The sequence below is a fragment of the Salminus brasiliensis genome, chromosome 17, assembly GCF_030463535.1.
Source record: "Salminus brasiliensis chromosome 17, fSalBra1.hap2, whole genome shotgun sequence".
Classification (NCBI taxonomy): domain Eukaryota; kingdom Metazoa; phylum Chordata; class Actinopteri; order Characiformes; family Bryconidae; genus Salminus; species Salminus brasiliensis.
The window spans coordinates 16781618-16798311 of NC_132894.1; the positions used below are offsets into that span (position 1 = coordinate 16781618).

At 39.2% G+C, this 16694-nt stretch overlaps 2 protein-coding genes across 2 annotated transcripts in view; one reads left to right on the forward strand and one right to left on the reverse strand.

The window, feature by feature from the left end:
- Positions 1-16694, reverse strand: part of nlgn1 (neuroligin 1) — a 263001-nt gene that overhangs the window by 213528 nt on the left and 32779 nt on the right. The gene's annotated exons all lie outside the window — the stretch shown is intronic.
- Positions 1820-16694, forward strand: part of LOC140538536 (spermatogenesis-associated protein 16-like) — a 135117-nt gene continuing 120242 nt past the window's right edge. Inside the window, exon 1 of the mRNA XM_072661127.1 lies at positions 1820-1983. Coding sequence (XP_072517228.1) covers positions 1820-1983 — 164 coding nt within the window. The remainder of the gene's footprint in view (positions 1984-16694) is intronic.

Here is a 16694-nt window from a genome sequence, read left to right on the forward strand (position 1 = left end):
CTCTCAAGGCATGGACTCCATGTCTTGGACTCCAAGACCTCTGACTGGGCCTCAAGTCCTGTAAGTTGTGAGGTGGGGCCTTAATGAGGCTTAGGTGCTCATGACCCTGTCGCTGGTTCACCAGTTTCTTGGGACCACTTTTGGCAGATACTGACCACTGCATACTAGAAAAACCCAACAGCCTGTTGTTTTGGAGATGTTCTGACCCAGTCGTCTAGTCATCACAATTTTGCCCCTTGTCAGAGTGGCTAAGATCCTTATACTTGCCGAGAGATTGTATGCATATAAGTACGATATTTACAGCAAATTGCTTAATTGACAGGTTATTACAATTTGAATTATTCTTAGAGACTTTATTCATGAAGGGTGGTTGTTATATGGCTGAGCGGTTGTTGGAGAGTAGGTGGTAGATTGGCTTATTTTTAAGTAGCTTGCCCAGAACTGGTTTTAGAATGTAATCCACTTTGAATTGCCTGGACTTATCATTGTTGAAGATTGGATATTTGTAAAAGACTGCTCCAGTGTCTTTTCATAAAGGCCGGGGTTGTTGTAAACATATCGGCATACAGTCCAAGTTATGGCAGATCCATAGATGTCAAACACAGTAAGTCAACTCTAATAACTAAACCGCAGTCTCTTGCAGTACAGCATATCCATGTATTTCCTGTTTCCTTTGACAGAGATATGTGAAATTATAAGTTCTGAACTGTCTGCTCCAAAATCAAGCCCTCTACATTTCAGCTTTGACATTGTCACAGGAGGGGTTTTTTTCTGTGTTGCTTCATGGCTGTTCATGGCTTGGGGGTTTTAAACAGAAAAAAAACATTACAATGATAGGATCAGACAGGATGATGTCTGATGTGAAGTCATCAGAGATTCTATTGCCATAATAAGGGTCTCCATGAGTTATAATGAGGGCTGAGCTTTGGCTTTGCATTGCGTGGGTATGTGCAGATAGAGCTCTTCTCTATAAAAACCATGCAGCTTGGGCATATAACTGCTGGCTCTACCGTGCCACAGCTTGTCTCCATCGTTTGATACAAGGCAATTTACTGAATATTGTCTTTGTGTCCTTTCTAGAGAGTCATTCAGAAACAGAGAAAATATGCTATCATATAGCCATATGGATCTTTCTAGCTCTGTATCTATCATCCTGACTTATGTCATGTTCTTAATGTTCCGTATATTAATGTACACCGACACATTTTCTCCTCTCTTTTGGTGGGCACTGGCAAATGAGCCATTGAAAGTTTTTAATGCACCTTTCACATTAATGCACTTTAGTCATTAAGAGTGGAAAGCTGCACTGACCTCTGCTATGATTCATTCCTCCCACTGAATTTAAGAGCTGTATTTTTTCCAATGGAACCACAGATCAAAGCTCAACATTTAGCCAATCATCAAGTCTTCTAAATGCCTGTTAAGGGCTTCCCAACAATGTCAATTACACCATTCATTCACTTTACTTTCGAGAATCCATGCCCGGGAGCCCACAGTCTGCAGCTGCACATCCCATCTTTACAGACACCACTGTATCGACCACGATGATTGCTTTGAAACACCAAGTGATAGACCAAACGTTCCCTTATTGAGACATCATTGGTGCAATTGTGTGTAATTGTGCACGTTGCAGAGAAGCTTCTGAAAACCTGTTGCCATGCCAGCCACGCTCCCATATGTTGCATTCGCCGTCACTCATAAGCGGCATGTCGTTCCGCAAATTGTTCATTTTTCCAGGCGCAATGTAGGACAAACATGCAGCCAGATGTTTGGGGAGCCGCATAGAGGCTTTGGATGAAAGGCTACAACACATGCCGCCATGGCCCCAAGCGGAAGGCAGTGTGCCAAGCGAGGCACTGGTGTAATAAGCTCTCCCCCTCCGGCGGGCTCCGAGGAGCCGGCCCGCACTGTGCTCCCAGGGGCCATGGCAGAGGTGCAGCTCCCTTCCCCTTTCCTCCCTCCCCTCTGCAATGCTTCCTTCCAGTGAGAGGGGGCCAGTCTATAAATACCACACCTCTCAGACGCTCCAGATTGCAGACTTGCTACATTCTTCAAAAATAAAAGTTACTAATTGGTTCTCGGCTTGGCCGTATGGTTCTAGGCAAAGCCTTTATTGGCATAGGAAGCCCAGACAGGGTTCTTCACACCAACACATGTCATTTACATTCATTGAGAGGTTATTTTAAGGTGAAAATTGCACTAAAGTATATTTTTTGGCAGATTTATAATAGAATTATATCCCCCATCTGAACAATTACAAAACTATCACACTATGTATAACCACATTTGTTCCTGTTCCTTTTCAAAAGGCTAGTGTACTTGAAAAACCCACCATTTGTGCTAGGAGATCTGATGGTTTTTTTTGGCAACACATGGATGCTCTGTTGGCAGTTCGCTGCTGGTAGAATAACATCAATCAAAAACTCACCACTTGCAGAAATAAGCATGAAGATCATGCATGCAGTAGTACAATAGATGCATTTCTATTCAAATAATTGTTTCTAGTGTCTAGTGTTTCAACAGGTAACCAACAAAATATCCAGAACATGAACCACTACAACAGCACATACGATGTGACCGACCTCAATGATAGCACGAATATACAGTTCCTCGAAGAGCATCCAGAGATTCAGGGTGCTCAATAATGGCTTCTGTGGAAAGCAACCCTGGGGCAAAGACACCGCAGATGCACAGGCAGGGTGATTAGTAAATGGGTCAGGTTATAATCCATAACTGCATTAATCAAAATGAAAATGCCTCCATTTGTGATTGCACTCGCCTCCAGCACCACACAAAGCCGCTCTTAGTCAGCCTCATTTGTTATTAGGGGTTCGGGTAGGATCAGGTGAGCCGGGACGTGAGTATTGTCATTCTGGAATCAGCCTTCTGACGCAACTAATTATAGCTCCATATACACCTGACTCATTCACTTCCCAAATTCATTTGAAAGTCATAAAAAAAGAGTTAAGATTTGATCAAACGCTCTTTATCAACTGAGAAACATGATGTTTTGAGATGGCATTTCCTCTGATTCTGTTCATTTCCTCATTATATTAAGTTTAGCTAAGCAGCTATTTGAACTATAAGTAGAGAAAGAAAAAATATGTCAATGGATCAGTGTGACGTATGAGTACCTAGAAAGAGTCATTAATTAATAAAACATTGAGTCTTCAATCAGTCACGAATGGAGAGGCTAGGAAAAGGCAGCTCTGTCCTTCTGTGACGGATCATTCTGCTGGTGCTCTTTTTGTTCTATTGTCCTCATCTGCCTTTGGCTGAGTGTGCATTTGCTGTGTGATAAATCACTTTAAAGACTGTTGCGTTTCTGCAAAGGACCGTGCGTTCAGCCATGTCAGATATAAATAAGAAAATGATAAACACGCTGAGAGGATCTGCCACATTTAACACATGGAAATGCAGCTTATTAAACAAACGCAAGTCATAAGGCAGTGGTTTGCTGAGATGCTGTGCATTCCCGGCCTAAGTGAGAGACCAAAAAAGAAAAAAAAAGAAATGCGGGACAGCATTTATCAAATACAGTTTTTAAGCCTTTTTTAAATTTTTACTTGCAAAATACTAAACACAACTAAAATTTTTAAAATTATTATTATTAAAATGATTAAAATATTAGGGCACCTTACAGAGTCAAGACTTAGTAACCCATTTGGCAGAAATCACAGCTTGCAACAGTGTTTTGTAGCTTTGAAAGCTACAAACTCCTTCAATATATGTTGGACATAGATGGAATTTGGCCTCCACCTTTCCTTACATACTAGTAATCAAACACACACAGTGGACAGTGAGCACACATGCCCGGAGCGGTGGGCAGCCATTGCTGTGGCACCAGGGGAGCAGAGAGGGTGAAGGGTCTTGCTTAAGGGCCCAACAGCGCCAGCTTTCTGAGCCTGGGTATTGATTACATCGCTGTCATGAGGCCCCCATGCTGATGGTTTGGAGCGTCCTAGGGTTTGAGAAAATTATATTTGATTATATATGAATTCACAATTTTTATTATTAGTTGAGATTTTTTATCACTCCTCTTTGCACAAGGCCTCTAGTTCTGAATTATTTTGGGGTTGTTTTGCAAGTTCAGTTTGCCAATTCACATATTTTCTATGATGTTTGAGTCAGGGAACTCCAAGGAGTATTCGTAAAGCTGCACTTGTGTCTTTGGGGTTTATTTTACATCATTATCCATATTTTTTTCAGCTTCATCTTCCTAACAAATGGTTTGACATTTGCATCCAGAATTTGTAGGTATTTTGTGGACCTGTGCAATATTGACAATGTCACTTCTGGCAATGCACTCCCAAAGCATATAGATAGACCCACCCCCATGCTTTAAGGTGTTTTTTTCCACATACATATATTTGCTGATTGTGGCCAAATAGTTCTATTTTATCTTTATTAGTGCACAGCACTTGTCTTCAAACTTGCCTGGTGTTTCTAGATGTTCTGTAAAGGCTTGTGATGAGCTCACAGGTCAGATTAATTTCTTATGACTCTTCCATCAAGATTATGTTTTGGCAAGCAATGTTGCACCACCATCTAAAGTCAGCTAAACTTTCATTCAGGTTCTTGGCCATCATATGGAGTCACACAAAACTCAACCAATTTGCCAAGTGTGGTCAAATATCTGAAAGAATCCTGGCAGAAGCTTTTTGGTGGCAACGTGACACATTTTGACACTATGTTGATTTCAGAAACCCTCCCAAAAATGGTAAGTTCCTGTTTTTCTCTGTTAGAGATGTGTGTTGTACACTCATTCTGCCCCAGAAAAAAAGCCCAATACTGCCAGGACATATCAATGATGTAAACCATGCCTGTATGTCATCAAATTTCATAATGGTTAATGCTGAAATACAAAAAACAATAAAAGGAAGCCAAGATAAATCACTGATGACTGCTAATCCAAACATACCTGAACAGTGTTGGGATTCTGTTCCTTGGAACAATGAGATATTTTCAGACCAGAACTTTTCAGATCTATGGATCATGGAGGAGGAAGAATAATTCTTAATCTGAAAACGTGTTATATACATGTTATAGGTCATGTAACCAGTTTTTAGAAGGAAGGGAATAATTCATGCTGGGGAAGTTAGTGTTGAGTATCTTTTCTTAATAAATACATAAAATGATTATCATATTGTTATCTTTTAGTCCCTCAGGGTTCCTTTAATGAATTATCAGGATTTGGTTTAAGAGACAGGGCCCTATCTTAGACCCTGTGCAAGGCGTGTCGCAACGGTGTTGCGAATATATCTACGCCGATGGGCGTGTTGGTCTCTAAATGAGGTGTGTTCAGTTAAATTTCTGGCGTATTGCTGTCTTTGCAACAGAAAACACAGGTGCGCCACTGACTGAAAACAACCTCGGCAGCCGTCAATGCACTGTGCATGGTTGACGGCTTGCCTAAAGATCACTAAAATAGGGCCCGTAATGTCACTGAGTCTGCACAAATTTAGGAATTCAAGCTAAAACAGTTTGGGAAAAAATTTCTACTTTTTGTGTAAATGAAATGAATAACAACTTTGCATAAAAAAAATTATCTCACTTCTCACCACACTCAAATAGACACACAATACCCAGCAATGCCAGTGGAGGGTTTCTGGGTAGGATAGCAAGTGGAAAGTAAACAAATAAAAGTGCACTGGATTTTTTCACCACAGCTTCTGTGGTACAATAACAGTGAAATATCCACGGAGTTCCTTTCATCTTAATTTTGCATTCAAGTCAGAAAGCATTGCTCCCTTCCAAACGAAAATGGTTAGAGGCAGACATGTTCTGGCAAAGTGAGTCATACTGATGTCTATGGGAGTGAGACGTCAAATTCGGATCTGATGCCAGGGGAGGCAGCAGCCCATTGTTTCTGGAGAGAGGGGCAATCATTTGATATCATCAAACTGTAATGAATCTGCGAGAGGAAAGAGCTGGGGCTGAAATTAAAAGCCTCCTCCAGCCCCATAAAGCAGATCCTGATCCACAGCCCACTGCCCCTTAGCTAAACTCTGATCCTGAATCGGTGACAAATACACAGGGATATTTAGAAAACTCAACTCACCTCTCGCTCTCGAACTTTATATCCCAACCCATAGCCACTGGGCAAGAGCACTACAAAGAAAAGCATGAAGCATGCTGCAAAATTCATTATACCCAGTGCATTAGACCCTAGTCTACAGAGCATAGCATGGGTCAACTTGTAAGCCCAGTAGGTTGCTCCCATGAAAATAAAATACTGTTATATGCTGTCAAAATATTCCAAAATACATTGTAAAATATTTACAATGTATACATTTTTTCAATATACAGTATCTTGCTTTTTCGTAGGGGTGTTCTGATTGGAATTCACAGCAGCACAGGTAAGGGTAGATGAAAATATTGATGCAAGGGTGATGCAAACAGGTACAGGAACATTCCACTGAAACCCCAATGCAGTTATGACAGAAAAGGAGTCACAGGACCTCCACTTCAAAACTGACTGCTGCCTGGACGCTCCACAAACAAAGAGCCTTTTCCAATTACATCAGGCCAGTGAAAGGGCTGAGGCTGCCCAGCACATATTGACCTCTCACTAAATCTTGTTTATACTGTGCCACGGGGTCAACAACTGTGGCGGCCGCAGAAGCCCACAGCACAAAACCACAGTGCAATGAAGCACCTCTGTTTTCTATCTATGGTAGCCTATGCTAAGGCGGACACACACATTTATTTAAATTTGCACTATACGGCCATCCTCTATGGACAGGTCATTTTAAAACATAGCATGAAGACAGTCCAAGTGAGGAGACCATATTTAATATCAATACTGCAGCAGTGAAAGAAAATATTAGAGATAGAAAAAATATATATTTAGGAATATATGTATGTAGGATTTAGTTGAGTTATGTTTAATTGACTTTATTCATTTTGTTTATCATTTACAAGTAGGGGTGCTAATTGACTTAGCTGACTAAAATCAATGACTAAAAGTTGGTGATGTCATCACATGTTTCTCACGCTAACTAGGAATGGTTCTGGGCGTATGTGAACCGCAGATTAAAAGCCAAAGTTTGACCATAACAGTGTCGTGCATGCATAAGGTTTCATAACAAAAAGAGCCAATCAACCTGAAAGCTGGTTATGAATAAAGTTCAGCCTTTCAACAGCTTGCCGGTTAAGAGGAGGCGGGTCAAGAATATTGTGGCTTAAGCCAGACAGTGCCAAAATAAAAGTCTCTCAAACAAATGAAGCAGTAACACAAAGTACTGAAAATTGTATAGTAAGTACAACATTACTGTCTCGCATTTGTCTCCCTATTCTTTTCTGCTAATCTAAAAACATGATGGGTAATCTGGCGAATGGAATACATATTTCTGTTTGTTATATTTTATTGCTGCTACTATTGCACATCTTTTCAATTTTGACAGAAAAATGAAACTGGAGTTTTGTTCATCCTTAACATTACCAGTAAAGTTCATTAAAACTGTGACTTTCTGAATATGATATTCATCTTTATTGTCCTCATTGTTAGTCAACAAGTGCATAAAACACCCTTAAGCAAAATTTGAACGCTGATAACTGTATAAAAGTTATTTAGTAATTTAGAGATTCATAATTCAGAATAATCATTTATTGGTTTCAATAATCAACAGATTATTTGACTATCAAGTTCAACTATATCCGTTTGCTGCAGCCCTATTTATAAGTAGAACATACCTACATTTGGGGGAATTCCATACATTTGCATGCTTGAATTGTTGAGAAGTAATTTATACAGAGTGGTGTGCAAAAACCAAAAAAAGGTTTCATATAGTACTGAAAAAGTTATTTTTGACTCATAATAATAGTATTTAGTACTATAAAAAAACTATTTTAAATGCTTTATCAAATAACCAATATAAAAGGTTTTCCATTCCAGAAGAAAAGTGACCAGGCCAATTTAAGCCAAATAATAAGTTGCCTATATAGAACACCAAATGACCCTTAAAGATCCAACTATCCTAACCCTTTAAACTCAAAATGCCTGCATGTGGGCACATACTTCCATTCATCATTCACCTTAAGCAATATATGTTGTATATTTCACAGGTCTTAAAATTCACAAATAAGCCTCGGATTCAAGGGCTTACTGACTTGCACTCGAACCAGTGATTGCTATGTGCAGCTTTAAATAATCCATAAGAAATAAATGGTTATTTGGGACTACAGTATGTCTTCTATTCTAAAATAATGCGTCAGGCATTATCAGTAGTGTATTCAAAATCATTTTGTGTAATCATTTTAGTAAGGTAGCTTATTTAGGGCATTAAACATCCATAAGTCTAGTAACTTACACCACTCTAAATGACTGCATCTTAACCATTTAATTATACCCAAAGACATCAGTAAAATAAATTAAAGTAAATCATAGATAAGGCAATTAAACAATAAAATAAAACCATAAGACAATAGACGTATAGAAAATTGGACGACTGTGTAATGGTTTCAAGATTAGATGAAATTCAAAAAGCAATCTAAGCTGACTCCAAAAAACACAGCCTGTCTCTATTCCTTAAGTATTTGTTTGATTCCAACTCCTCCAAAATGTTTTCAGCTCAGTGATTCAGTACATAAATGTCTTTCTCTGCTCCAGAGGAGCCCTCCTTCTGCTTATTCACTACCGAGTGGCTGCAAAACCAGCCTCCACTGTCTGTGACAGCAGGCATTCTTACTTGTTGTCATCATTGTTGCGAGGTTAACCTGACCTTTACGCTATAAACAAGAACCCTACCATGTTACTTATGAATAATATAAATAAGGGCGGGTTTTAGTGACACTGCAAGATTGGAGTCGGAGAGAGAGACAGGGAGCATATTAACTCCCTGAACCCATGTTACCAATGATGAGTGCTTGTTGCTTCCACTGGCTGGATCGGGGCTTGCAGAGTAGGCATGTTGAATATATTAGTGCAGCGGGAGTGAGGCGCTAGCAGGTGGAGCTCAGCGCATTTTCTGAGTGAATAAATAAAGTGCGGACCACAATGCGTCAGGAAGCAGGGCGGCACTACTGTTTTTCTCAGTTGACGCAAGGTCAAGCAGATCCGGGCTGGAATTCTGAGCAGGCCCTCTTTTAAAAAAAAAAAGAAAAAATGGTGACGACATTGAAATCACATGCAGTGTCCTTGCAGGACAGGGCCACAATGTCTTCTCTAGCCAGCCACTAATCTGTATTCCTAAACACTTGATCAGTCTGGGTTATGTAGCTGGGAGCTTTTTATCTGCTCTGATGTGAGAAAATAAAGAATCTCTTACTTAGTTTTGACAACAGTGGGGAGAAAAGTGTTTAGCCAGGAACTCTGTTAGTTTTTCCCATACCATCTGCCAGAGTGAGGCTCAGCAGATGAAGGGAGAAGCCTTGGTGAAAAACATGGCTGAATTTGTCAACCCCATACTGCTCTGAGCCGCCCTCGGGTGGCATAATAAGTTTAAGCCCGGTGAAAAATCAACACGGCACAGATATAATAACCTGAGCACAAGAGATCTAAATGGATTTTGCCTTGAGAAATGTGGCTTTTAGCGAAAGATCCCTTGCCCTGTTTTGAAATCTGATAAACATCTAACATCCTCCATTTCTTATAATGAGATAGGGAGAGCCAGGAAGAACAAGTGAAGCATGTCTCTCTATTAGATTTCCCAACCTTTTATTGATGTAATTGGTGGGTAAAAAGGAGAAATAGGCAGCTATGCTACAATGCATAAGAGCTCTGATCCTTTCCCGTTGTATAATTTATAGGTAGATTCATGTCTGTAATGGAAGTGTATCTCATAAAATATGTCCATAATCAGGAAGAGATACATGAAGATTATCAAAGGCCCGATCTAGCTCATCCTGCCCATCTCTCAGGAGGATACCAGGATGTTATTACTGGATTTTACGGACTCTCTACCTTCACTCAACAACCAATTAAGCTTCAGCCACCAGCCTACTTTACATCACTTCCAGGCTTTGAGGAGAGGGGCTGTTTTTCTCCTCAAAGAATCTTTTCTACCTTCTTAAATGTTGGGCATTGTGACCCCCTCTGTGCGATCCTGACGTTTTATCTTAATGATAGTGGTAGATCTCACTCTTAGGGCGCAACAGGCAGTCTGGCATGTAATGAGCCCATTAAATAGCACAAAGCTCCGAATCATTTGGCAGTGAGAGATGGCAACAAGAGAGCAGCCTGACAAAGCGCAGACATTATTAGACGGGACACAAGACTGCAGCGAGAGGAGAAGGAGACAGCCGCGGGTGGAAGTATGACTATGAAAATTGTCACCCTGTTATGAAGAGCCTTCAGTCCGCCGTTGCCATAGATACTCCAAGGCCCTCTTTTTTTCCATCTGGAGAATGCTGCTGATGCGACGCATTACCCCTACACTCCAAGTCAGGTGAACACAGCAGAAAATCAATGGCGGAAAAGGGGTTGAGCTGGCTGCTACACAGAACAGGAGAGGAGTTCGGAGAGGGGGAGTGAAAGAGAGAGGGGGACAGAACTGTTCATCTAACTGCCGTTTAAGAGAGTGGAGAGAGCCATGATGCTTGGAAAGAGCGTAAAGAATGGAGCCCATATGGATATATATGCCTATAATTGTGTAGGTGCTCCTTCAGCCATCGTTCTGTCATGTGATGGTGGAGCCAGAAAGAGAGAAAAAGAGAGAGAAAGAGAGAGAGAGAGAAACATAGCGCCAGCCTCTGGCATTATGTGCCAGTTTGCATATGGTTACCCTACATTGTGGAAAGACAAGTACAGTAATAGCATTGATTCAAGACCAAATCTGCTGAGAAAATTGCATGGAAGAGTGCATTCTTTCTCTCTCTCATTCGCTCGCTCACTCCCTCTCTATCTCTGCATACATCTAAGCAGCACCCCTAGCCACTGATTAAATCTGGAACTGGAGAGAGAATCACTGAATACATTCCATTCAAAAGGTAATTAATATGAACGCAGCCCCTAGTCCGTCAACCTTCATTACTCAAATGAAGCATGTTTGTTGATTACACTCAAACACAACATGCTGTCAGTGTCAGAACTTAACTACATATCTTCAAAACTATTTTAAGTGATTTTTGACTATTTTTGTTGGTATTTTTGTGTCCAATTATGCAAAAATAAATAAATAAATAAATAACTGAGCAATGAAAGTAATGACTGCCATTCACATTGTGTGTGTTGAACAATATACTCAAGGCTGATAAATATACTGTGAATGAGAGCTGGGCAATTACTTTGAAAATTATGAGGAGCTGACATTCAGGACCTCTAGCTAATCAGTATTTTTTCCCCAATTCTGTTAATAACTCCCCACTGTGAGTGTTCATGTACTCTCCCCTTAACAACATACTACTGCATGTGTAGACACATGACTCCACCCCATCCAGTCTGTGATATGGAAGCAACATGGAGGAGAACTCAAACACCAAGCCAACAGATTGCATTAGCAGATTCCAAGATCATCCGCTCAAACATAAGTTGTTGCAAACGTATCTACGTTACCGCAGTCTGGAAGAAGACCCTAAGCGTCAGCCTAAGCTGAGAGGAAATTGATTTGGATGGTCCCCCCTGCCCCAAAAACGACACCTTAAGGCTCAATGAAAAGTTTGCTACTGAGCACATGGAGAAGGAAACACCCTTCTAAAGAAATGTTTGGTTATTTGGTATTTGGTGGAGTAAAGATGAGGCATTCAACCCCAAGAACATTGTACTAACTGTCAAAGTAGCAACATGCACTGGGGCTGTTTTGGAACTGGTATTTTGCACAAGTTGGATGGAATAGTGAAGAAGAAGAACTACTTTAGGAATTCTTCAGCATAACCTCAACCCATTTTTCTATTAAAGGTGTATGTTGTACACATGTCAAATATGTCTATGACATTTTTCTCCATGATAAGTGTTTGTAAACTTCTGACCACAACTGTACATATTCATCCATACAGTTCCTGCATCATTCTGATGTTTTGCATTTCTAAAACCTGAATGCAGTCCTGAAGTAGCTGAAGGTTGTGAGGATTATCATGTATAAACCTCATCCTCTTTAGAACATCCTAGAAATTTCCATCTCTAACTTTTGTGTCCCATGACAAAGTTTTTGTAACCCAGTCTTATTTCTTTCTTATACAGAAGCTTAAGCAGACATTTCCCTCAATTCTAGTCCAAGTTTTCAGTCATGCATTTTCTTCCCAGACTACAGCCACATGTTTAAGGCATATATCTCTGTACGAGAAGCTAGAGTTTAGAGTTTCCATTAAACTCTAGCTTCTTGTACAGAGATATATGCCTTAAACACATGGCTGTAGAACATAAACTGTAAGGATCAGCTTAAGCATTGTCAAAAAAGAATAATCATTTGTCAAAATGAATCATACTGCAACAAGTTGTTGTCAATAAAGAACACCCTAAAACAACAAAACACACACACACTGCATTTTAGTCATTTTAACCCAACAGCAAATCATTTCCAAAAGAACAGACTTTTTGCCAGAAATATGAGTTATTTGTGTAATGCAAACTGTGAGGTTCTCTGAAACACTATTTTTCACTGCTTAAATACAAATACAAAATGTGCTAGTTTAGACCATACCTTAAATATATGGTAGTATGAGAAAAGACTGAGTAGCAGGGACAATAACTGTGAGGCTGCTGCCCCACTATCTGCAATAGGCTAGAACATGCCTTCCTTTACTGCCACAAACAACTTGGGGTATGTCATTTTCACATGGATGAAATTTACAATCACAATTACTGTCAAAAAAAGTCCGTTTAAATTCAAGTTCAAGTTCAAGTTTAAATTCAACATTGTGCTAATGGAGCTATTGTGCTGATTGATTGTATTCATATAGAAATATTCAGTTTATTCAGTTCACCACTGCCTTCAAAGTAAGAAAACAAAATTAGCCAAATAAAGGCATAGAGCCCCTACAGATAAAAAAGACTATAATGTAGCTGTAGCACATAAAACAGGTTAAATAAAAAGTGAAGGAGACGGCTCCGTGATGAGCAGTGATTTCGCCTCATGACATATTGATTTAAGAACCTTTTTTCTTTACCTTTTTGATACTGTACTCACTTTCCCAAGGCTGTTTTCATATATAATCCTCTTCAAAAAAGAGCCATTTTTCAGAGAACAAAGAGGCAGAAAAAAAAACACAGAAAGGAAGATCCACTTGGAAAAATGCTCTAATGGTTGTTGCTGGTTTGCTTCAGCTTGGCACTGCTGAGGTCTCAGTTCAAATGTCATACACAAAACAATATTTAATTAGAAATCAAACCGTGTTGCTGGGCAGGATTTTGACCCAACATTTTGGCTCATGTTGATATGACGCAATTCCTGAAGATTTTTCAGGTTTGCTTTCATGCTGTGAATCTTCAGTTCTACCAGATCCCAAAGGTGTTCTTGCAATCCAGTGACTGGGAAGGCCACTGAAGAACACTGAACTTGTTGTCATGTCCATGAAACCTATTTAAGATACCTCTGCTTTGTGACATTGTTCACTATCATGCTGGGGAGTAGCCACTACAATGTAACATACATATGGTCAACAACTATATTCAAATTGATTACCTGGTATTAATGAGGCCCAAACTGTGCCAAAAACACTTTAGGCCTTTAGAAGACATGGCTAGACCACATCTTCACGATTTTATGCACTGTACTGCTATTGACTGATTAGATAATTGCATTTCTGTGTTTGAATCTGTTTTGAATTTGACACCATGTGTTGTGTTTTTAGACTTAGTAGCCTGCATCACATTGTGAAGGTTTCTTTTTGATGAACCAATTAACCAAATTCAATTGACAACTGGGTTCAATTCTTTATCCAGAAGCCAACAACCTTTCAAATACAGAAGCAGAACAATGTCACTGAAATCTACCAGTCTAGAAAAGATTACAAAGCCATCGCTAAGGTTCTGGGACTCCAGCAAACCACAGTGAGAGCCAATATCCACAAATGAAGAGAACAGGAATGGCCTACCAAAATGTCAACACAAACATGTGAAAGAATCATACAAGAGGACACAAAAGAACCTAGGCAATCATCTAAGGAACTGCAGGCTTCTCATGCCTTAGTTATTGCAAGGCACAAACCAAAAACAAAACATCTAGATAACCATCAAAGCTTTTGGGATAATCTGTGGAATGATGAGTCAAAGGTGGAACTTAGTAGAAGATATAAGTCCTGTTACATCAGGCCATAAGAAAATTATCTTTAGAGTCAAACATGGTGGTGTTTGTTTGATTTTCTGGGGCTGCTTTGCTTCTGCAGGACCTGGATGACTTTCAGAAAATCCTGAAGGAGAATCATCACCTGTTAGTTTGGGATCTAAAGCTCAAAAACAGTTGGGTTATGCAGCAGGACAATGATCAAAGGCTCATAGAAGGCTCTGCACACATAGAAGCAAGTCCACCTCTTATTTGTTTAAATGAAGAAAGGCCAATACTTTTTCGCAGCATTGTACATATTTTAATTGTGACAAGTTATGAATGAAAGCTTATAATTACTGTATAAATTTTTAAAAGCAATAATTACATTTACCTGTAACATAGCCAGAGTAGTAAATACTAGCTAGCAAATTCAATAATGCCAATAGCTAAACTGTGGATACTACACAGACTCCCTCAGATTGTTTATTGTACATAATGTACACTGCTAACCAATCACAGAAATTATTCATTAGTGTCAGTTTGCTTTTTTGTGCCATTTTACACATCACATGCATATGTATTTTTTAAGCAAATAACATGTCAAATGATACCTAGAATTTTAGACCCTCAAACCTCATTATGATATAAGAGCAAGAAATTACGAAAAATGTTCGCACACAGTAATTGTAAAAGAGATAAATTAATAAATGCATGCCAAAATAAGACAAGATCTACAGTTGGGCCAATAAGTATTTAAACAGTGGTATATGTTATGTAATTTTTTCTCTGTACACCACCACAATAGAAATAAAAAGGAGCAATCAAGATGTGGTTAAAATGTAAATATTCAACTTTAATTCAAGATGTTTAACAAAAATATTGCACCTGACTGTCTATAAGTAAACATCAAATAAGACAAGTAAATAATAGACTGTTTAAATAGTTTTACTGCCTGACTTGAAGAAAATGAGTGACATACACCGATCAGCAATAAAATTAAAAGTACCTCCTTGTTTCTATACTCATTGTCCATGTCATCAGCTCCACTGGCCATATATGAGCACTTTATAGTACTATAATTACAGACTGTAGTTCATTCGTTTCTCTGCATACTCTGCAGCATCACTTCTGGACTGAGAATAGTCCACCAACCAAAAATGTTCAGCCAAGAGCATCCTGTGGGCAGCGTCCTGTGGGCAGCATCCTGTGACCACTGATGAAGCAATAGAGGATGACCGACACAAACTGTGCAGCAACAGATGAGATTCTGTCTCCGACTTTACATCTACAAGGTGGAGCAGCTAGGTAGGGGTGTCTAATAGAGTGGACAGTGAGTGGACACAGTGTTTAAAAATCTACGACTGATCGATGTATGCTGTGTGTTTATCATGCTTATGAGGCCCATTGTTGAATAAGTAATTCACTTCTGCTGCTGCAGCAATTGCACCATTCATACATGAAACACATTAAGGATGAAGACTGGTGCATTGATGCACAATGCATAATCCAATGCTTAATGAGCATAATGCATCTCATTTGCAGGAACCATTTCCTGATGTTACGATTAGAAACAATTTGTACAACAAAAGAGCATTTTGTCACAAAAGAAAGATCTTGAAGTATCTTACAATACTGATTGAATACTTGACTTATAATTGATCAAATTGTAAAATTTGAATACTTCATTCTGGGGATGGATGAAATGAGCGATGGATGAACAATCAAGGCAAATTGCAATCACCATAAAGTCATCTGACCACAATGTGAGAGCAAGAAAGCAGCACAGGAAGCAATTCACACACCATGATAATTGACAATGAGCCATTTTAACTGCCTTGAAGTAGTTTGGTCTGCTTTTTCATTTTCTTCAGTTTTCAGCAGTGAAGAAACACGCACTGAAACCACACTTATTTGAAAATAAAAAGATCAATCGACTTTTGATAACTAAAGCGTCTCTCATTAGACACGTAACAAAAATGAATTTTGAAAATGACAAATTTAATTAACAGTTTAATCAGCACATTTCTCAAAACGGGAATAATACACATTTTGGGATGGGATTCCCCGGCACAGCATTTAAAGACTTCAGTAAGTATAATGAGCTTTTTAATTATTCCTCTTGAGCTTATGAAATTAGTTGAATTCTAGATTTGTTAGTGTCACATTTGAATGACCAACGTTCTTTGTTTTCTCATTAATTTTTGCCTGGAAGCTCACGAAAGCAGAGAATGCATGAGAAAATCACAGAAGAAGAATGCATCTTTGTACTCTCTAATCATGTTCTGCTCAGTTATTTGGACATTTGAAGCCTAACTGGGTGTCACGCATGATTAAGACAAGTTGTTTGTGTCTTAATAGGTTTTCACTTTTCAACTTTTTTCTCTTGTTTATTTCTTTCCCTCCTCCAAAACATTCTCTTTTCTGCTTGTTTCATCTGTCGTGGTTCTTTCACTCCGGAGGAGGACTTCGTTTCAAGTCAAGTCAAGTCAAGTCAAGTGGGTTTATTGTCATTTCAACTACATACAGAGTACACAGTGAAACGAAACAACGTTC